This window comes from Epinephelus lanceolatus, chromosome 16 (assembly GCF_041903045.1).
Source record: "Epinephelus lanceolatus isolate andai-2023 chromosome 16, ASM4190304v1, whole genome shotgun sequence".
NCBI classification, from domain to species: Eukaryota; Metazoa; Chordata; class Actinopteri; order Perciformes; family Serranidae; genus Epinephelus; species Epinephelus lanceolatus.
The window spans coordinates 6,749,151-6,772,025 of record NC_135749.1 but is presented as its reverse complement, the minus strand read 5'-3'; the positions used below and the strand labels follow the sequence as shown (position 1 = coordinate 6,772,025).

The following is a 22,875-nucleotide window of genomic DNA, read 5'->3' as shown; positions in this document are numbered from 1 at the left end:
TAATAAATATATTGTTGGATGAAAACGTTTGTGCAGCAAAATCACAGCTCTAAATGGACTTCTCTACATCAACATTTTAATGTACGTTAAAGGAATAGTTCAGTATTTTGTGACATGCTTGTTTTCTTCCTTTATGAGAGTGAAATGAGAAGCTTGACATGTTGTGGTTAGCCTAGCTTTGCATAAATTATAGAAGCACTGGGAAACAGCGAGCCTTGCTCTTTCCAAAGTTAAAAAAAATACACCTGCAACACATCTAAAGCTTACAAAATAACACCTATTGTCTTTTCTTTTTTGTTTAACTTGTGCACTAAAAGAAATGTTAAAGGCAGCACTCTGTGTGCTAAGCTAGGCTAATCATCTGCTGGTTTTAGCTGTGTACTCAAAGCACAGATATGAGAGTGGTATTGATCACATCATTGGAATCAGTGAATGTTCCCAGTGGTAAAACGTCTGTCTTTCTACAGTACATTACAGAATGATCTGCCACGGCATGGAGCCACTTCAGTCAGATGCTCATAAAGGAACTGGCAGTTTTTAGGAAATGGTTATACAACTGAATTTGGTTGAAACGGCTTTGCTCCTCTAAAGAGCATTTTTTCTGGTACAGTAGAACTAATCCCACTTAAACACAGCAGAGCAGGCTAATAGTGAGAAATGTCAGATTATGATGGCTTTGCTGTATGTTTGCATGAATATGATTGGGCGTTACAAGTCATCTGATGAATAATCCAGTGATTGTGAGGAATGAATAAAGCGACTTCAGTCCTTCAGCATGATTTTGTCACATCATTACAAAGACTGTGACAAGTGTAATTGTGGACGTGAATGGAGGCTAGATCTCCCACTGACAAAGCTCAGCCCGCGCGCTTTTGTTCCAGCTCTGTTCCAATTTCTCATTTAAATCACTATTTAGACCACATTCACAAGGAGAGGTGTTTAAATGTTGTTTCTATTCATTTTTAATTCAAAACTCGCCTTTTTTATGCCTCTGTGTCGGCGATAGCCACAGCCGGAGGCATTATGTATTCGGGTTGTCTGTCCATCCGTCTGTCCCATTCTTGTGAACGCAATATCTCTGAAAACACACCTTTTCAAGCTGGCGGTCTGATTTAATGGAGACACACATATGGTGACATGCACGGATGATGACTTTATAATGAGGATTTTACACCTAATATTTATAATCACGATTTTATTGTCTCGTCGTTTTATTAACATTTATTGTATATTACAGAATTGTTTGATTTTATGATCTATGGATACACTGCTGCTTGGTTTGTTTGTTTTTTTGTGTGTGTGTGTCTTGTTAGGTGACAGGTGAGGAGTGCTCTGAAAGGCGCCTATAAAGAAAATATCATTAGTGTTAAGATCACAGTGATCTTACAAAACATGTTTTTGGCCATAACTCAGACAATCATGCACTAGTTATGACAAAATTTCACACAAGTGTCTTATAGGGTATGATGATGAAGTTATTTGATATCTAAAAGGTCAAAGGTCAGCTTCACTGTGACATCATAATGTTCTGCAAAAACACTTTTCTGGCCATTACTCAACATCCTAACTCAGAAACTGAAGGGGAGACATTTGGTCAGATGCTGACTCGGTGACATAATTCCAGTTTATAAACCTCTTTGTACATGACTAACCCAACATGAACAAGTATTAATAATTATATATTCAGTATTTAGGTGTAGTGCATGTGTGTGAATGAATGGATGAAAGCGCAGTGAATAAAAGCCATTTACTGCCATATACCCAAAATTAAACAGTACAATATGTTGTTGATCGATTAACTGTAATCACAACAGAGTGGTTCATACGCTGCTCTAACGGTTATATATAATGACAAATGCTGCATCAGTCCATGTACATTTAGGACTAATAGGGACAGAAGGGAAGACATTATGGGTGAAAACACTTCTTATTTCCATGCACTGGTCAGATTTGGTCCAAAATACACATAAACTTAGGTGTGATTTGAGAAATGTATGTAAAAAGCGCATATTTAATTAGATAATGCGACATTTGCATATTCAAAGAGAAAAAAAGCGGAAAACCTGTAACAAAAAATAATTTTAAATAATTTTCTTTATGTAAGTAATCAACTTGGGAAGTTTCATGGTGATATCTAGTTCAAATTTTGACCCTGTTCACCTGTAGTGTCTTATTTTTAGTCTAAAAATCTTTGGAATTTTACAGTACATGTCTTTAAAGGCCATTTTCTGAAAATGAGTTTTTGAGCCAAAAATCTCCACTTCAGTAATTCTTACATACCAGACGTTCCAGTTTTATTCCTGTCTATATTCTGAAGGTTTTAAAGAGGGGTTTGTTCACATAATATTCATCGCCTGAACGGAATTACATTTTAGTGATGAAAATGAAACAAGGATTTTGAACCTGGATTTATTAAATGTTCAGATTTGGGTACACGTTTGTTCACATACTATCATTGTCTGATTAAAATACCATTTTATTTATTAAAAAAAAAAAAAAAGATTTTTAAATGGCTGCTGACAGTATTTTCTGATTTATGGAGTTAGAAAATGAGATATCCAAATTCACCATTATAAAAACTTTTGACTTTTCATATAGCAACAAAATGAAGCAATAATTTGAACCTGGGTATCTGCTCTGTAAACGTATAAAATTTAGTGCATATTTAATTAGATAACGACTAATTTGGATATTTAAACATAAAATCTTTGAAATCTTGTAATATAAAACATTAACTGGTGAAGTTTTATGGTGATTTTGCGTTTGTGTTTTACTCTATTTGTATCTCCCCTGAACATACCGGTCAAGTTTTGGATTTGAAAATAAGGGAAATTTTTCGGCGCCAAACCAATACCAGTGAAAGTATCACGGTTCTGAGTAGTATCACGATACCATGGCAAAAATGAGGCAGATGTGCCTTTTGTCATTTATAAAAAGATAAATCACTTTTCTATAATACATCACTGATATTTCAATGGAATAAATTACTTATTGACTTATTCATACTTCAAAAACAGCATCAATAAGTGATTAACATAGGGGGGATCAAAATAATATAAAAAAATAAAATAAGAATCAACCAGCCGCCCTCCTCCCCGACAAGTCCCTTCATAAGTAAAGAACAGTCTCTGAAGTAATGAAATGTGACAGGACTAGACAGGACTAAAAACATAAGCTCTTTGGCTCGTTTCTCCTCTGACACGTCACATACCTGTGTGTCGCCACGGCTCGGTTGTCCAGGTACTACTGGGCAGTCATGACACCAAGAAGAGGAAATTACTGGACCTGGAGCTGGACTTCTCTGTCGCCGGTAAGCCGTTATCTTGTGCCGCAGAGCACTATGAGCCTCCACCGTATTCCTGTCTGTGACCCCCGTTCAACCCACAAGCGCCAGGATTCGCCTTTCCTTTCTGCTGCTGGTTGAAACGTGATAATAGGGGCGCCCCAGCGCCCACTCCACTAACTTGACGTGGAAATGAGTGGTAGTCTAGAAAACTGGAGAGTTTTTGGGGGGTTTTTTTGTTTTGCTTTTTTTGGAGGGCACTCGTGCGACCTCACATAGATTGCGCCCTTGGCGGTCGCCCACATTGCCCATAGCAAAACCCGTCCCTGGGTGTACAGGAAATCTAAAATAACCACTTGTCAACCAGACCCGCTGTCGACACTAACCTCGTGACAACTGCCACCCAGGCTACTGCAGGTGGCAGTTGTCGCGAGGCTAGTGACAGAGTTCAGTTTGGAGAGGCAGAGGAATGTTTTTTTTTCTTAATTATATTATAATACGGGAGATTTACGGTAAAATACTAATACAGGAGGACGGCGGGAAAGAGGGGTGAAATACGGTAGTTTCCCAGCCAAAACGGGAGACTTGACAGCTATGCCCTTGAAGTCTGACACAGGCCTGGTCATAAGCCATGTACTAACAACTCAGGTATGATATTGATTTAGAGATCATTGCAGAATGCAGGTCCAGTGTTGAGATTTGCAGGTGCAGGATGTGTTTGAAAAAGTTAACGCGACTTTAAACTGTAAGTTTTAATGACATTTGTTATTCTTTTGCTGAGTATGGCATGAATAATTATGTATAGTACTAATGTGCTCTCATGCACAGCATGGATTGTCAGAAGGTACTGTGCACACTGGTTTTGAGATATCCTGCTGACTAACAGACAAACATACAAACAGGACTAAAAATATAAGCTCTTTGGTGTAACTATGCATTATGCAGGAGTTTATAAATCTGGTAACACGACTGCATATGCATATTCCTGCTTCTGTTTACACACTTATTTTGGGATTCTGTATTTGCCAAGAGTTTTGTATCCCTGTTTCGTACAAATAATATAATAGTATATATGTAGGTTTAATAGAATGAGGGTTTTTGTGCTGTTTGTCCATCACTTACAGTTATCTCCCCTGTTAATTTCCCGCTACGCCCCTGTCTTCATACAGTTCTTGGCCCAGCAGCACCCTCCTCACATCTCATACGCCTCCTTCTCCCATGTGCTTTTCATATTTTTATTTACTCCCTGCTGCTGTTGCAGGACGGCGATGATAAAGAGCCCAGTTGAGTTGACAGTTTACTGCAGAGATAGAGCGCAAAAAGAGGACATGGATCTGCTGGGCCCTTTCTCTGCCTGCGTTCTGCCTGTCACTGTAATCTATACAGCTCCCCCCGGTGCTAACACACACTCCATAATGTGATTTGTCAACATTGTACAACATAAAAGAAGCCCGAGCGCTAATAGAGAGAGAAAAATCAAACGGAGAGGGTCAGCGCTGCAGAGGTGTGACGGGAAATAGATACGACTGTTATGCCCCAACATCCTTCTCCTCTCCCTGCAGTGCAATCTGCTGCTCAACTGGTGATACTGCCTCATGTCTTTTTCACTCATCAGTAGATGGCCAGTTAAAAGGACAGACTTGCTGTTTGTGTGTATTTCCTGTTGTGTGCCTGTGTTTGGACAGAGCTCGGCTTGTTGAGGACGTGTGTGCTGAAGCAACAGTATGTGAAGTGTCTTTTCGCATACTGCCGTGGAGGGTGATTTGCTGTTTGAGGAATGAATCCTTTCTACTGTTTGTCAGGAGAATTAGCACTCGCCTGCTGAAACAGGTTTCTGAGTTGTGAATGATGGTCCTTTATCCCTTTGGATTTATTTCTGAGTTTGTCATTAAAGGTTCCCTGTGGAGCTTTTATTGTGAACAAATTTGCTTACTTGCTGTAAAATGTGGAAAAGATGCATCTCAGCTCAGCATTTATCATTTATTACAGTTTTTTTAATCATTATTATTACTATCATTATTATCAACCTCAAACCCTAATGCAGTTCTGATACCACCCTACAGGAGCACCACTTCATGTATTGTTTTATTTTACTTTAATTCAAACAGATAAATCAATTGAATCTTTCTCATTCACAATTCAGCAAAGAGGCAGCGACAGGAGCTCTGAGTGAGTGAGTCAGTTGTTAATTGTTTCTGAACTCACTGTCTTAAATTGTAATTGTGCTTTGGCAACACACATGAAATGCCATGCCAATAAAGTTTATTGAATTGAGAACTGAGAACTGAGGAGAGCTGCCGCCGTCGCCAACCACTGACGAGAGGAATATCATTTTCTCACTGAAGCCTAATTTATGGTAGTGACACTTTACTTTCATGTTGCTCACCTGGAAAAAATTTTATGTTCCAGTCAGTCACATCTCGTCGTGCAGTTTGATTGGGTAGTCACATTGTGTCACAGATTGTTGCCACGTTTGGTTCAGTGGAAGCGCCGACCACTTCCTTTTCTTGCATTCCAGTTAATAAGTTTACCAATTCACTGATTTCACTCTACCCCACGACCAACCTGGACTGACCCCATCACCTCCCAGTGTTGCGGACTGGAGATGGCACAGTCTACCTCAGCTTGCGCCCTCCACTTTTGCACTCTTTATGAGTGGGTCAGCTGAGTCCTTCAGCTCCAGTACAAGGTGTGCCTTCTCTTGCTTGTACCCTAGGCTGATTGGTTTCATAGGGAGCTCCAGCATGTCCCGGCCGAGGAGGCCTGTGTCCGAAAAGCGGCGAGGACAACTTCAGGTTCTTTACTGTCATGTGCACAACAATTCCAGCAAAGCAGTCGTTGGCATACAAATATGTATACTAAAATAAGAATTAAATAAAATGTAATGTAGAGACCTGTTGTTCTTTTTCAGCAGCTTTTTAGCTCCTAAACATACGTGTATGTTTTAGTGACCCTTAGCTGTTTCTCCAGTGGCTTTCTAGCCCACGAATGTGTTTTGTTTTTGTTTTTGTTTTTAGCAACTCCCTACTTTGCTTTTCTCACCAGGAACAGTGCCAGTTACCATCAATGCATTTCCTGCCAGGTCAGTGCCACCAAGGCAGTTTTTTAAGCCCAAAACCAAGTGTGTTTTATAGTTAAACATAACCATAAGTTTCAACATTTCTGCCATATAATAATGTACAAATGTAATGTATCCATGGTGGTCACAGAAGCATACAATGACATGAACAAAAAAACATTTGGCAATTTGGTTGCATGGCTGTCTTCAGCCTTTCATCTGCTTGGATTTGAGGATCCATTTGTAGTCCTGATGTCCCAGGTTGGGATGGTCATCAGAACAGCATCATAAGCAGGAGATACAGCTGTGCAACAGTGATGTGGTTATTCTCCACCTGCACTCAGCTCTTCACCGCCTGGAACAACCAGACATCAGGGAACAAGTCGAGTCTGAGATCCAGCAGGAGAGGGGACAGTACTTTCTACCAAGTTTAAGTGCTGATTTTCTACTAAAAATACCAAAGTAGAAATTTCACAACTGCACAAGTGTAAAAAATCCAAAGATATTAATGTTAAAAAAAAACATCTAGAGATGAAGTCCAGCTCTGCCCACAAAAATGAGACCCTCTCATAAAGTCTTACGAAGCAGTGCATGAGAAGTCAGAATGAGACTGACCTGAATTCAGACTTCAAAGAATTCAAACTCATGTGCAAAAATGAACTCAATTCCAATCCTGTTTTCCAGTTTGTATCATGGCAGCTTCATGTAAACCCTTACTAGTTACACTATCTGTGTACCCCAACCAAATCCGAAACCTAACACTCTGAAGAAGGCCTGACAAAATGTCCTTACTTTGGAAACACACTGCTGTTACTGTGGGTCCAGCCCACACTGTGCTGGATGGGACAGGTCAGCAACAGGTCTGACTCTGTGTGGTGTTTGTTAATGTGTAAGTGAGCAGGACGGAGACCTCCCATCGGAGAGTGAGAGAGCTTAAAGATGGCTTCTGATCACTCCAGGGGCCCCCGCCAGGTCCGGGTCCGAAAGATGAGCACTCAATGGCGAGCGGCAACCTGAAGAATAGGGCCACAGTGGGGCGTCTGTGGAGGACTGGGTGATCTGAAACCTCCTCATTCTCTCCTCCGTTGTCTTTTTATGCCTCTCGCTCGGTCTCCAGTTCTCTGTCTCTGCAGCTATTCAGAGCAGGTTGGGTGAGTCACACAGCTTCTCTGTTCAGGCCTCTCGCTCGCTATCTCGCCCTTTTTCTTCCTCCTCTTGTTCCCTTCCTCTTTTTTTGCCCTCTCCCTCCTACTTTTCCCTTATTCGGCTTTCAATCTCTACTGTATCTCCTGGTCCATCTGTGCACTTCAGGTGCTCGGATGGACAGATAAGCACTGATTGGGTTTCAGGGGGGTGGTGTGGAGAGGAGGAGGAGCAGAAGAGAAGAGTGGGGGTCTGAGAGAGCTGTCTCTTGTTTTCCGTGTTGTAGCTGTTGACTGCTGCTCTGTTTGCGCCTTATCTGTTGAGGTTTCACATTTGCCACAGTAACAATGCCGGTCTTTGTGCAGTCCAGGTTCCTTTTTTGTCCTGTTGTTCTGTTTCCTCAGTTGATACAGCAGGTGAACCACAACACATCACTACTCTCCCCATTTTCTGTTTCCAAAGAAACCAACTTGGCACATAGAGTCAGTTCTTGATGTGCTCACAGGAGGAAGGGTTGAGTGTGAAAAGCCTTCTAAAGATGTTTTTGCTTTTTGCTGTTGCTCGGAAATCTTTTATTTCAAAATAGTTTGGAGGCTGGTAAAAGCTTGATAATTATTGCATCAGTGATGATTGCTTTAAAGCAAAACATTTGACAGTCTTGAAAGTAAAGGTCAATTCAGTGTGTTATTTTGTTGTTTATTATCCTGCACTTGTCATTTGTCAACAATGGTTGAGCTTTAGAATAAGTTTACATAGTCTGGGTTTAATGATCTCTACTGTACCATCTTTGCATTTTGGCAAGCCCTGTGGTCACAAGTGGGAACTGTAGTTGCCTTTGCCTTTAGTTTCAATGATCCTTTCTGGTCGACAGTCTGCAGGGCTATTCACCATGTTTATTACCCTGCACATTACCAACTGAATCCATAGATTTTCAACATACTTTTTTAAGGCATATGCTATTATCACCTAGGAGTCCATGGCCAACAATGCTAGTTACACTTGGGGTGTAAACATCTTAGATAGTTATTTTCATCCAGGTTGTATTTCTGGGCGTCCTAGCAAAGTAGAAATATGAGGTTTCCTCTGGCCTATGCAGAAAGTCCTTCCACCTGCCTATGTGGAATACCAAAGGCGGAGAGAGCACACCTCTCTGCCCTTCCATGCGCCTACTGAGCTTCACATCGTATCCTGCCTGATCTAACGCTGTGCTCAATTGCACAAATACATAACTAGAACTAAACGAACTGCTCCATAATACTTTTTCAATAGAAAGAATAAAAGTTACTTATGCACAGTGGTTCCCATCTCGGAGGTCACTGCATAAGGGGTTATGAGATTATATAACAGGATAAAAAAGCAGAAAAATTGCTGTGCAAAACTATATTAATTTTTTTTTTTATAAACTTTCCTTTAAATGTTGCCTTTCTCCTTATAAAGTACTGGATTATTTTAGGATATTAAAGCCCTTTTAACATTATTTAAGCAGAACAATGAGAATAAAGTCTTTCTTTAAACGGACCACAACTACTTGATATGAGCAATCAGTGACAGGGGGTCAGATGTAGACTTTGCTTTAGGGGGTCACAAGTCAATAAGGTTGAGAGCCACTTCTTCCACATATTCAAAATAAAAAGACTGCAGTCTTTTTGAGATTTTGTTTTCAAGCCTTTATAGTGTCTGACTTAAAAAGGTACAAACATTGGAGTTTTCATATGATGGTAGTCAGTGTGTTCTGTTCCATTTCCTAAAATGGGACAGGAACATTTAAGGAAACCCGCTTTACTTACTGTCTTCTTTCACGCCCACTCGTTCTGCCAGCCCAGTCCCCTCCCTGAACTCTGTCGTGTCTTTCCAGTGAACTGCAGGTGTAAGTAATAGCCTGAACTGGATAAACTGGATAAATATCACCCCCCTACCCCCCTCCTACTCTCCACTCTACCTCTCCTCCTCATTTTTCTGGAACCCCCCAGGGTCTCCAGTGTCCTCTCCACTTTCCACGGCAGTGATAAGATGTCGACACGATTAAGAGCGAAAGCTAATCTGCCGCTCTGCCTCTCTCCCCTCGGCTGTGCTGAATGCTCAGGCAACACAAAACGCCGCGGCCGAGTCCAAAGAGCTGGACAGCCAGTCGATGGCAGGAACAGAGAGAGAGAGAGGGAGGGAGAGAGAAAGAGGAGGAGGCCAGGTGGACAAGGGGTTGGACTGTCGCTAAATAATTAATGGGCGGCACTTTCGTTTTTTAATCTGTAAATGAGAAGGCCTAAGATGGCGGGGCCGTCGCTCTGACACCCTATCCCTGGCCCATTAAGATAACAAGATGTTGGATAATGATCTTGGTCAAGGTGCAGTTTATCAGTCCAGGGGGAAGTGGCCTCATCTCCCAGGTGGCTGGGGCCGTGTCCCCTGATGCCCTGACATTACATCTCAACATAGCCTTATCTACAGAATAGAGTGGAGAGACACTATGGTGAGAGAGTCACACTGAGTAAGTAAGTAAAGTTGATTTAATATAACAGAGCAAGGTCACAGATCGCTTCACTGGAGTAAAGAATAAGACCATAAATACAGTAAACCATCTCTAAACTAACTAATGTACCTTTCTAACAGACTAAAGACACTCATAGCCTTCATGCAGTTACAGGTTATTTACTCACTCTAAACCGGGCCTGTGATAATATTAACGTATGATACGTTGATCATTTTTGCTGACTTCGATGTTGCTCATTGTGTTTACATGCGTGTTTGTTTACATAAGAATGTCACCACCATTTTAGTCAACGTGATGCCAGGAGAAAATACAGCATTTTCCTGATCATTATAAGGCTTGGGCACAGCGACTTGTGAGAGTCTGAGCAAAAATAAACAACAGCACAGTGCAGCTTACTGGTAGCCTGCAGCTGCACTTTGTGAGTGGAACAGGCAAAGCCCTAACAGTTGTTCACGTGCCAACCAAAAAAAAAAAAAAAAAAAAAAGTCAGTCATTGTAGTTTTACCTCTCAACAACTTAGGCCCTGATCAAACAGAGAGTGTTTTGCAGGGTGCAAGTCGCAGGGCGCCTCACCTGGTTGCCTTTTTATTGTTGCCAGGCAACCACAGACTCCTTAGACTAACCTTCCCGTGTGATCAATCTCTATTTATTTATTTATTTTTGTTTATTTCACAGTAGTTAGTATCTAGTCCCTGACATGATGAGGCAGAGGGTACTGTCTGTAGCTCTGGTTGAGGGTGAGAGGCTGTCAGCAGATAAACAGAGATCTGTGTGGGTACATGAGACCCTAAAAAGAGGCAGTTCAAGTTGGTGATTCGCTGTCTTCATACCTCACTTGTTCTGCTGGAGTACCACAGGGCTCAATACTGGGTCCTGTTTTATTCAGCCCATATGTCAATAACTTACCAAATGTCTGTAGAAATATAAAAATGCAACTATATGCCGACGACACTGTATTATACTGTCATGCCAACTCAATCCAAGAAGCTGCTGCAATACTCTCAGGAGCCATGGTGCCAGTGTCCCATTGGCTCCAAAACTGTTGTCTACATTTGAACACACAAAAAAAAAAAACAGTCTGTATGTTTTTCTCCCAACAGCCAACAGAGGGACAGCAACCATCAGTCATGGTGGGTGGAGAGATACTTGATGTGGTTGAGCACTTTAAGTACCTCGGGGTAATCTTCATTTTCAGTCTGTTCATCTCACTGCAGCTTTTTTTGCAGCAGCAAAATGTATCTAGTGGACTGAAAACATAATTGATTATATTAATCTAGTAGGCTACCTAAAGTTTAATCTGTATTTGTAATATTGATAATTTATATATTAAAAAATGATACTTGGCACTGTGTTACGATACGATATGGCCACACAAAAATATTTCAGTACTGTGCTATATCGATTTATCCCCCCACTCTAAGTATTAGCCTGTATGTTTTACAGTGAATTGAATGGTCAACAACTTTAGCTTCGCAACGGTAGCAGTGATGCAGGCATTGTACAGAAGAGGAAGCTGAGCTGAAAGGTGAGGCTCATGATTTACCAGTCCATCAAAGTTCCGACCCTCTCCTGTGGTGATGAGCTTTGGGTAGTGTCTTAAAGAATGAGATTGCAGATACAAGCGCTCGAAATGGATTTCATTCGTAGGATGGCTGTGCTCAGCTGCAGAGATATTGTCATCTGGAGGGAGCTCTGAGTAGAGACGCCGCTCCTTCGTGTTGAAAGTGACCAGTTGAGGTGGTTTGCGCATCTGATCAGGATCCTCCTGGGCACCTCCCATTAAAGGTTTTCTGGACCCTTCCAACTGGTAGGAGGCCCCGGGGTAGACCCAGAACACACTGGACGGATTATTTATCTGATCTGGTCTGGGAAACATTGATGGGGAGAGGGACTTCTGGAATAACTCGCGCAGCTTGCTGCCCCTGCGACTCGGCCCCAGATAAGCGAATGAAAATTTCTTTTAATACAGAAATTATATAGAATTAAGACCCATTTTTACCACTCTGTTATCTTCTACTTACAAAGAGAACATATAGAGAATACAATGCAGTTTGATTATTATAGCTTAGTTTAAAAATTGGGTCTGGGAAGCTCTTAATCTTTACTGTCTATAAATTTGATTTCACATAAGTACAAATACATTTGATTGCTTTTATTATCTTTGGTTTCTATGGGGAATTTTAGTGTCCCGCTGGATTCAAATCATGTTCAAAAGAAGTTCAGTTTTGGCAGTGAAGCCATTCAGCAGCGTTTATAGAAAAATATTTAAGAGTACCGCGAGAACTGACAGAGTTGAACAGCTGTACGCTGCAGACAGATACTGTAGGAGGGTAAACTGAGTTTAGCAGCTCTGCCCTCCTCTGCATCCTTGTGTTCGAGGTGTGATTCATTCTCAGCGTGTCCCCACAGATGAAACCTCTGATCCTATCATTTATTTTGCCCCAGCAGCAGCAGCACCCTCCCCCCCGCTGCACTCTACCTAGGTAAACACCTTTGTACAACACTCAGCTCAAGGGTGTCCGTTGGTTGCACATTTATAAGCTTCAAATGAGTAAACCCGCAGGACACGCGCTGGCAAATATCAGAGCAGTCTTCAGTCTCAGGTCAACACTTCTGTCCTGTGGCGGAGGAGAGGAATAAAAGGAGAAGAGGAAGACAGAGGGGATGGAGGAAGGAGAAAAGAGGAAAAAAGAGATGAGCAAAAAATAAGTGGGGGGAAAAAGAAAAAAATCAAGGCAAAAGAGCAGATGTGATGATTGTGTGATTCTCAGCGATGATTGTGTGAGTCTCAGTGTCATCTCAGGCACTGGTGTTTCCCTGGAGGCTTGTCAAGATGAAGTGCTCTGAGTCGTGGCATCTGTTCACCACTGCTGCCGAGAAACCACTGGAGTTACACAATGTGACACAGACAGCCTCCTCTGCACACACATTATACACACAATTACAGCCTTAATGAAGTATACACACTTATATATAAAACGAAGGTTTGTCTTGTGACTATTACATCACCACCCTTGTTACTCCATGAGTCCTTAAAGACAGAGAACCAGACTTTTAGGGCTATGGAAAAAAACATTATGTAAGTAACTGTTCTGCCACACTGGTACATTTTCCTGGAGGCTGCAGTTTCTCTGTGATCACAACTAAATCAGAAAGGTGTCAATATCTAATAGCAAGTGCTGCAAAAACTGATTTGTCCCAGACTACGGAAAGCAAACCCCAGGAACACACTCCACTTTTTCATTAAGACCAGTGAAAGAAATATTGAATGAGACTGCACTGAGTAAATGAAACTAGGCCAGATGTTACCTCATGATTTCATGATTCTTACTGTTCACCAGACACCTTCCTTGAACAGCAATTGCCCAATCATAGCTTGGTAACCATGACTTGGCAATGCAGGTCTGCCCCATTTCTCCCAAGGGGTTATCTCTGGGTCTGAAAGCCAATGCAGAAGTGCCATGATCATGCATTCTTTCTAATGGCCAGTAGGGGGCAACTCCTCTTCCTACTGCCTGTAATGGCATTTACTAGATAGGTCAGTGGTGTACAAAAAACAGTAATCAGAGCTGTGGAGTTCTCTAACGCAGCTGTCAATCGTGTCAATCGTGTCAATCATTGCTCAAGAACTTCCGTCGAACTGTCAAATGAGACATTCATCTATTCATTCATTTTCTGTAACCGCTTATCCTGTTAGGGGTCACAGGTGTACTGGAGCCTATCCCAGCTGTCATTGGGTGAGAGGTGCGGTACACCCTGGACAGGTCACCAGACTATCACAGGGCTAGCCTGAGTGTCAGACTGAAGCTCCCAGAACCTTCAGTCTGACATTGCCTCCATTGAAGGTGATTTACAAAGGGGGGGAATTTGATTTTTCCCTAACCAATCAGTAGAGATCAACGACTCACCCAGAATCTGACGTCATTAGTAACCGTGCATCGGGGGTGCCGAAAACAAGCGAACATTGCCCGTTTAAAATGTCTCCGTCGTCATGCACGCCCAGCTGCATCGCCGTTAAATCCAGTTTAGCAGCTTCCTTAATTTGGTCCTCCATTAACTCGAGTAGTGGCGAAATACCTCGATAGCATCGTTAATGTGGTCTGTAGGATCTGTACAGCGTACAGCTTGACATTAGCGTGGCGCTGATTGGCTATTCGCTAGACCCGCCCCTACCCCCGGCATTCATTGGTCCGTCCATCGTTTGGACGAGATAAATCGCAAATTCATTGCAGTATGTCAGACCAGAGATGCAAGCCTACTCAGTTGAGTGGGCGGGGTCTATGGTCTGGAACCAGGCTATCACAGGGCTTCTTCTTCTTATTTTCGTGTCTTTGAAGCTGGTTTGTTATATGAGTTTCCAATTTCTTTACACAGTCCTTTGCATTTTTATTGAACATTGCAAGATCCTTTGAGCTGCACTGGTTGGGTAGTAGAGGGCAGACAAGGCAGTGCTGCATTGTATGGTCCTCTTCTCCACATTCACAGGTGGTTTGGCCAGTTTCATAGCCCCATCTAGCCATGGCAGATTTTGATCGCCCTGTTCCTGTTCTCAGGCGGTTGAGCGTCTTCCACTGGACCCATGGTGCTTCTGAGCCCGGGGGGAGGGCTTCAGAAGGAGAGATACCCATGTCAATAGGAGGGGGGTCATCCTCAAGCCTTTATGTCCATAGTTGGATTCTGGTTTCTTCCCGTGATGCTATCAGGGGCTGGACATGGCTGAGAAAGCTTCTCCTGGACTTCAGCCGTTGGGCTGGGGGTACACGTCCCAAGAGGACGTGGCGCTCATCACTGGTGACCTTGGTCACCTCTACTCGGCTGGCGGCTCCCTGTCTCACATCAGCAGGGGCAATGCAAGCAAGGAGGTGCAGGTTGTTTATGTTGGTGGGCTTCAAGCAGCCAGTGATTGAGTGGCAGGTGTTATTCAACACTGGGTCTAGTTTCTTGGCATGGGATGATCTCTCCCAATTAGGACATGCATACTCCGCAGAGGAGTAGCACAGGGCCAAAGCAGTAGATCTTAATGGAACAGGGCTGACACATAGAGACAAACAATCATTCACACTCACATTCACACCTACGGACAATTTAGAGTCACCGATTAACCCTATGGGCCCTAAACATTTTTGGGGTATTTTTACTGCCTTTACTTTTAAGCTCATATCACAGTCCTTCTAAAGGCTACATACACATGCTATATCTTTTTTTTTCAGGACAATCTGGGCTAACCAGATTTGCCATCATTTCATGTCCTTCTATGTGCCTGTATTTTATATTAATTTTTATATCAATGAAAAAAAACAAATCCGTGTGACTAAATTCTTACATTTTTACATGTATCTCACCATAGCAAGTTGGAAAATGACATATTCTGCCATATATGAAGAGGGGAGACTCTCTGGAATCTGGCAATATAAGAACCATGATGCTGGGACATTCTGTCACTTCACAGCTGTCCAAAACGTGGTTGTCTGGGTGCGCAAAGGTGAAGTGGCTGGTCTTGTCATACAAAGTTTGATGGAGTGTCAACTGGACAATATGGAGATATTTGAATCTTGAAAGCCGGACTACAAATGTGGATAGACAGGGAGAAACACACGCAAGCCTAAGACGTGGTAAGATACGATATTCCTCACTATATGAAGTGACTGATAACAAGATCTGTATAATGGATTGTAAAGAAATTTGTCAGGTTTTTATTTTGTAGACAATTAATCTGCTCCTGCGCTTTCATGTGATATGTGTGGCATTTCTGTGCGAGCCTGCATTCGCGAGTAATCCATCCAAGAGTAATGTGTGTGCAAAGCTATATGAAAGCTCTGTTATACATCATTTTAGTGTAACTTTATCTTTTTTTTTTCGCTGTGAAAACATTGGACTACCGACAAGTGCTTGGCCTTGTCGGAAAGCTATGATTCTGCTGTTTCACGTGATATGCGTGGCTTCTCACTATGATGCATGGTCACGGAGAAAATCCACAGAGAAGAACAGGTGTGAATTTGGATGCACTATGCGTCGTTCAGGCCCATAGGGTTAACCTGCATGTCTTTGGACTGTGGGAGGAAGCTGGAGCACCTGGAGAAAGCCCACACTGCTATAAGGAAAACCCTCCACCCTGGATTCAAACGGGAACCTTCTTGCTGTTAGGTGAACTAGACCGCACTGATCAAGTATGAATCAAGGTTCTGTTACTGCATTGTCTATTTCTTGCCTCAAATGTTTTCAGAAATATATTTTAGTGTACTGTTTAGCTGTAACATGAGAACGTTTGAGACCCGGTCGGCATGTAAAAAATAGTTGACCGAAGTAGCAAGCAATGCCCATCAGCTGGGACAACTTTCTCATTTCACATGGGACGTTGGACCTGTTTGGTTTAGTCTTTTAGCAAGATGTTATGTCCTGATCAAGGGTTCGTTCACCCACATCATAAAATAATTAACTGGTATCTAGTTAAGCTGAGAGTTTTGGATTTGTTTGTGCATGGTTTGAGATTGCTGAGTTTTATGTCTCTTCTGTCATTGGATAGAGGTGAATGGAATTGACTGATTCTTACAGCACTGAACATTACATTTTGTAAAGTTGATAGTTGTGTTCCTTGCAGAAATGTTGTCCCTGTTACTCTGGATGATGCAGAGACCCACTTGCCAGGAAATTTCCTAATGACTGTCTTGTCAGTAGAAAGTAGTTCCAATGAAAACAGTTATAAAGATGGCCTAATCAGGACCTCATTTGGTAAAACAACACCTCTCGTGGCAAAGACAAAATAAAATTTCTGTTCATAATGCATAAAACAAAATTTCACATTCATAACTTTGAAAAGAAAGTGTTGTTTCTGTTCCCCATCTGTATACATACTTAATATATTCACACTGTGGATAAAGTTTAAATTAAAAGCATCGCAGCTCAGGCCTTGAACTGTCAACAAATCTTCCCCAAATAGCTGAAGCTCACAAAATGCAAATCTATCTTGAGAATGGGTTGGCAGGAAGTGCACAACACGCAAACTGCAGCTGCTCCAGCTCCCAGTATAACCCCCAGCACACTGTATAGCACTTATCACACACACACATAGATTTCCAAGGCTAAGTGACCTGCATGCTCTCAGCTTTGAATGACATAAGTACCTGAGTAGCCTTGGGTTCTGCACCCAACCTGAACACACTTATATGGCAGCTGATGGCGATGCAGGCCGCTTCCATGGTCATCCATCAGACCCCTGAGGTAATGTCTATAAACACACTCGACTTACATCAGCCAGGATAAAGGCCTCTATTAAGAAAATGAATAATACCAACTGAGGGGAGGTGACCTCAGGCCGCTCACGTGTCAACAAGGCTGACACACGATTGGCTGCGCAGGTTAGTATCTGTGCTACCAAGGGGGCGGTCCAGAGGTTGACAGATGCTCGAGGCCGAAGTGAGATGGGCTACAGAGTCAGCCGTTTCAGTCCTGTGATCTAATCTGTTACCCATCATGCATCCTGCTTCACTAATGAAAAGGCAAGGTCCCATCCGTCACAAGCAGCTATGGTAAATGGAATTTTAACCCCCCCCCCCCCCCCCCCCCCCATACTGAATGAAGCTCCTCAGGCACAAACGCCTGGAAACATGTGCAAAAGGCCCTGGATGATGGACGATCATTGCAAAAGACCTCAGAGCAACGGCAAATTAATATCAAGAGGAAAAAATCAGTGACGACTCCCGCTTCCTATAGATGCTCCTCTGCTTTCTGTCATTTTGCTCAGCAACAAATGTAGCAAAGCTCAGCTCAGCCTCCGTTTCTGTTTAACAAGACTTCCAAGAGGATCCACATTGTCTTGATAATCACTTTCATTCAAGCAGGCAGCAGTGTACGCGGGGTGTCACACCACATGGTTAAATTTGATTTTAGATCAAGAGGGCTCAAAGGGTAATTTTTGGCATCACACAAGCGTAATAGCTACAGAATGAATCTTAAAAAGTGTGAATGTATTATTATGTTCGCCCTGTGCAGATTCTTCGTGGAGGGCATCATGCTGACTGAAAGGTATTCAAAAACTGGAAATAATATCTCTTATTATGAAGGCACTGAGGTCCTGATCTAGACAAGTAAGCTATTGAAATTGTTTATGGCTGCAAAAAGACACAGGTCATAACAAGTTACAGTAAGCAAGGTGGCGCCTGTGGCGATCATCGGCTGGAATATACCTAACACATTATGAAATATTAAAAGAAAAATATGAGAAAATGCTGATAAGATACAATACATTTTTAAATGATGGCGTTAGAAATGATCCTAGGCGCAAATCAAGTTCAAAAGTCCATGAGCAATGTCAGATTTCAAAACATTACAACTAGTAAGGGAAATATGTGTTTCTAAGGTTTGGGTACTCAAGTTTTTCTTGCACCGTGACCTGCCATTTTCCATTTTTCCCCACTCATGAAAAGATAATCTGCGCAATGGTGTCCATCAACCAAGGCTGGATTTAGGCAACTATTGATTGATGGAAGGGAGTCAGCTGATAGATCACATGATTCCTTTCTATGCAACCAATTGGTGAATCTCATTCAGGGCGCCCTATTTAAACTGCTCTGACCTGCCTACTGTTGCTGCTTCCTCTGCAAGCAGCTTTGCAACCTGCCTCCACCCCAGCTCTTCCTTTTCATGCTGTGTCTGACTTACCAGTGTCATTTCTGTTTGTCACTGATGCTGCTCTGTTCTGTTCCCGGTCTTTGCTGCTGCTCTCCCTGCCTTAGGCTTTCCATGCAGGCGCATGGAAGGGCAGAGGGGATTTGCCTCTTTGCCTTAAGGCTTTCCTCATTTGCACATGGAAGGGCAGAGAGATGTGCTCTCCCTGCCTTCGGCTTTCCATGTAGGGGCATGGAAGGGCAGGGAGTTTTGCTTTTCTGCCTCAGACTTTCCTCATTTCCATGTGGAAGGGCAGAAAGGTGTGCTCTCTCTGCCTCAGGCTTTCCATGTAAGCATGTGTAAGAGGCTTTCTGCATAGGCCAGAGGAAAGGAAAAGAGGCCCCAGAACAGAGCCATACCGCCAAATATAATACTGCAAATGGAAATAAAATTTTCTTTGACTAAAGTGTTCCTGACTGTGGCAATTCATATGTGGCAGCGTGCCACAAATTACTGGGTGTTTACATAGCCACCTGAACTTCTCATCACTGAGGGACAGTGACAGTAAGCAACAGAGCGAAATAATGTTTAGGTTTTTGTGAAAGTGATGGGCTGTTCTTGAAGGGGTGTGAATGAGAAGCAGAGAGATGTTAACTGTAGCCCCCTGCTTTCGTGATTTTGTTTTTGTTTGCTCTGATTGTTCTATTAAATGTCTTCATTAATTCTAATGTTGTTATTTTGCCTCTATGAAATGTTACTAACAGTATTAACTGCCTGTTATAGTGATAGTATAATGTTTTTCACAGCAACCCTGCAGTTTAGTGCGCTGCTGCGGCCTTATATGTATGTGCATGCATGTGACCTGTTAAGTGGTTGTGCACATTGGAAAATAGGACTCCCCCGAAAGCCACTGTGTAATCTGAACCCTGGTCACAAGTGTATATGGAGCTGGATGGGTGTTTTTCACTAATTTATTTATATCTCTTTTGCCATAACACTAAAACATGTAATAAGCCAAATTACGACTTATTACTCAACTGCTGTTTTAGTGAATCACAATGAAAGCATTCGTTTCAAAAAGAGAAGTGGCTTTGGTCTTTTACAGAAGCTCAATGTCACCTTCAGACGTGGTGCTCCCCGCCCACAGCTGAACCAAAGTCCTCTGTTATTCTTCCATACAGCACCAGCCGCTTCACTGTTTGATACCCTGAGGTTCTTCACTCTCTGTTCCCACTAGTGCTCTGTTTGTGAGCTTAAATCCAGCATTTGAAGCTCCACAGAGCTCCCAGCAGGGACACACCAGCTCCCTTTTTCCTCTCAGCCTTAATGGCAATGAAAAGACAAGACATCGAGCACATTGTTATACAGGCTGTTGTGACATTATGATATCCAGTGGCAGGAGAATTTAAATGAAGCTGTGTGGATGTTTTAGAAAATAGGCGACTACAGAAGATTAGAAGGAAAATTAGGTTAACTTCGTGAGAGTCTTCTTTTCATGAACCACCCCTCCTCTCTGTCTGTTTCCTCAGGGTTTTTTCCGCCGAAGCATCCAGAAGAACATGGTGTACACGTGTCACCGGGACAAGAACTGCATTATCAACAAGGTGACGAGGAACCGCTGTCAGTACTGCCGCCTGCAGAAGTGCTTTGGAGTGGGAATGTCCAAAGAGTGTGAGTTTCAGACCCAATTTACACAGTGTGCTGATATGGAATTGAATTAAATATTGTCATGGGTTTGAAAGAAGCGGTTTAATATCCGCCGCTCTGTGCTGTTTCACCTGCTTTTCCACCCAAACAAGAATAAATAAAAATAATAATTTAAATAAATAGATAAATAAATAATCATCAGAATTTTGGAGTTTCATTATATTATTTATTTATTTTAACTTATATAATTCAGGCAGATCCATAGGTTGGGGAAATATAAAAACATTTTAACCCTTCCTTCAACTTTTACAAAATATGTGAAATTTGCATCAGTGTTAGATTTATTTTGTTTTATTTTTTAAATTCAGTTTTACAGGATTATACGTTTGTATCAAAGACAAATGTAATCACCTTTTATAGTGTGCCATCAGGGAGCAAAGACGTGTTATTTTCAGAAATGTGTGCATCTTCACCTCCTGTCCTTCATGACTTATATAAAACATTAGGCCACGACAGATGGATATAACAGGATATGACAAGACAGATACTAAAAGAAAGCAAACTTAAACACTGCGAGACTAAAAATAAAAGCACGTTGACAACAGATATGTTGAACATTACTCATCAGTCTTGTTAAAGAAATCAAGAAAAGCATCTCATCTCATAAATACAACATGAAAATTCTTATCCAGAAAACAAACCTGTCTGAACACATGTTAGGCAGTTCAACTTTTCACACTGTACACCAAGGAAACATTTCAAAAATACTGAGGTTTGATTTCGGGCCTTTAAATGCCGTCCTTGTAGAACTCATCAAGATCACTTCAAAGTTAATTTGTCTCACACCCCCAATATTATACTGTGACCCCACTCCTTGGTGTGTGTGTTGTGCAACACATTAGCATTCACATTGGCACAGGATAAGCAAAGTCTGTTTTTTACTTGAGTTTACCGCCACACATTGTCACGTCATCCATCTCATCATCTTTTGCTCTTTCGCTCCTTAAGCTTGTTCTTTCTTTGAATGTGTCTCCATGCTGTGCAGCACAACGAGCCTCCTGCACCCAAATGCTGTTATTTATAATTGCCAACGCAGCCTCCATAATTCTCAGTCAGGAAAAAGGCAGAAAGGAGGAAAAAATAAAACACCTACGTACAACTCCAAATCACAGAGATGTCGAATGGCACTTGACTAATATTATTACATGCTCTGTTTGGAGAATTATGGGAGGTATTTCATGGAATTGTTACGTCACAAATTACAGACATGGCAGATTGAGACCTCAGACAACCTCTGCAATTATTACAAATGATTAGAGGTCCTCAGGTAACACTAGTCCTGTGTGAAGAGGGTTAATGTTGATGACGCTGAATTCTGTTGCGTAACTTGCCTCAACTCCAGTGGCAGAAAATGTCTCACCTGGCTCAGAGGTGTGGATTATAAACTGTGATTGAATGATGAGATGTAATGGAGAACTCAGTCCTCACACAAATGTTTGATGCACCTCTGCGTTAATATACACAAGGCCAGAAATGCTAATTAGACAAGCTTATTAAACCCATTTCATCATGCTGTCAGAATCAGTAGTTGCATTTTGTCAGAGCTTATCAGAGAGATGTTCTGCAGTATAGGATGCACTGAGCAGAGATACAGCAGCAACACAGGAGGGAGAAACATAATCTATTGTGTTTAGCCAACCAGCTTCTCTTGTAAGAGTTTAACATTCCCAATATTTTGAATTCCTTATACGTTTTTGGGATTTTCAAGCTGCAAGTGACATCAAAAACCTTGTGTCATAAAAAGGCTGCCTGTCAGGAGAAGCACCTACATTCACATTTGAATCTTGGGATGACCTAATTTTGAGTCATTACTATTCTGTCTGAGTCTGTTCTAAGTAAGCAAGAGCGGCTCTACCCGCTGCTCAGGTTCAAGTTGGGTGGAACTACCAGGTGTAAGAAAAGAGGCAGACAGTTAAAGATTCAATTTAAAAAAAAAAAAATGCGAATTAAAGCACATTTCTGTGGGGCCACTATTGTAGCAGAACTATTTGCAAATGTGTGGGGGGAGTTGTGTATTTGTAAATGTGTAAAAAAAAATCTCTTAATGCGTACTGACATCTGTGTTTGTGTAGTCAGATTTGTAAATGTGACATCATTAGCATCTTTAGTGATTTGGTGGTAAGTGAACTAGGATATTTAATTCCAAATATGGTTTCTCTCTGTCAAGTTTTAAATTCTTTGCGTGCGGAATTTTTTTGGAGGAATGCCTCTGCACCTCATTGGTCAGGACCTGTAGCTCACAGTCTGAAAATTTCCGTTTTCTTTGTCCTTGCTTTTGTTCTGCCGACTGTGTTCTTGGCACAAAGGTAGCGTCTATACTATCAGATGCAAAAACGGGCAAATTTTCTGGGGATTTATGTGTTGTAATATCATTAGTAAATTGAACCTTGAGACAGGCAGATAGTGGTCGCAAGTGATGCTCAATTCATGGTGCTATCAGCGGCTGCGATCCATTCTTTGTGAATTCACCCCAAAGTATTTTAGAGAGCTGGAAATTCAGACAAATCATCAGTTACAACTCAGGCAGGCCTCTCAATTGGCTGTTTCTTTACACGTGCGTCTATCTTCACTTCTGTCTTCACCTGCAAATGT

At 41.9% G+C, this 22,875-nt stretch overlaps 1 protein-coding gene across 2 annotated transcripts in view; it reads left to right on the top strand.

Annotated features, from left to right (window-relative positions):
* Positions 1 to 22,875, top strand: part of LOC117263000 (retinoic acid receptor beta-like) — a 269,912-nt gene that overhangs the window by 189,208 nt on the left and 57,829 nt on the right. For both annotated transcript variants that reach the window (XM_033636123.2, XM_033636124.2), the window contains one exon: positions 20,106 to 20,247. In XM_033636123.2, coding sequence (XP_033492014.1) covers positions 20,106 to 20,247 — 142 coding nt within the window. The remainder of the gene's footprint in view (positions 1 to 20,105; positions 20,248 to 22,875) is intronic.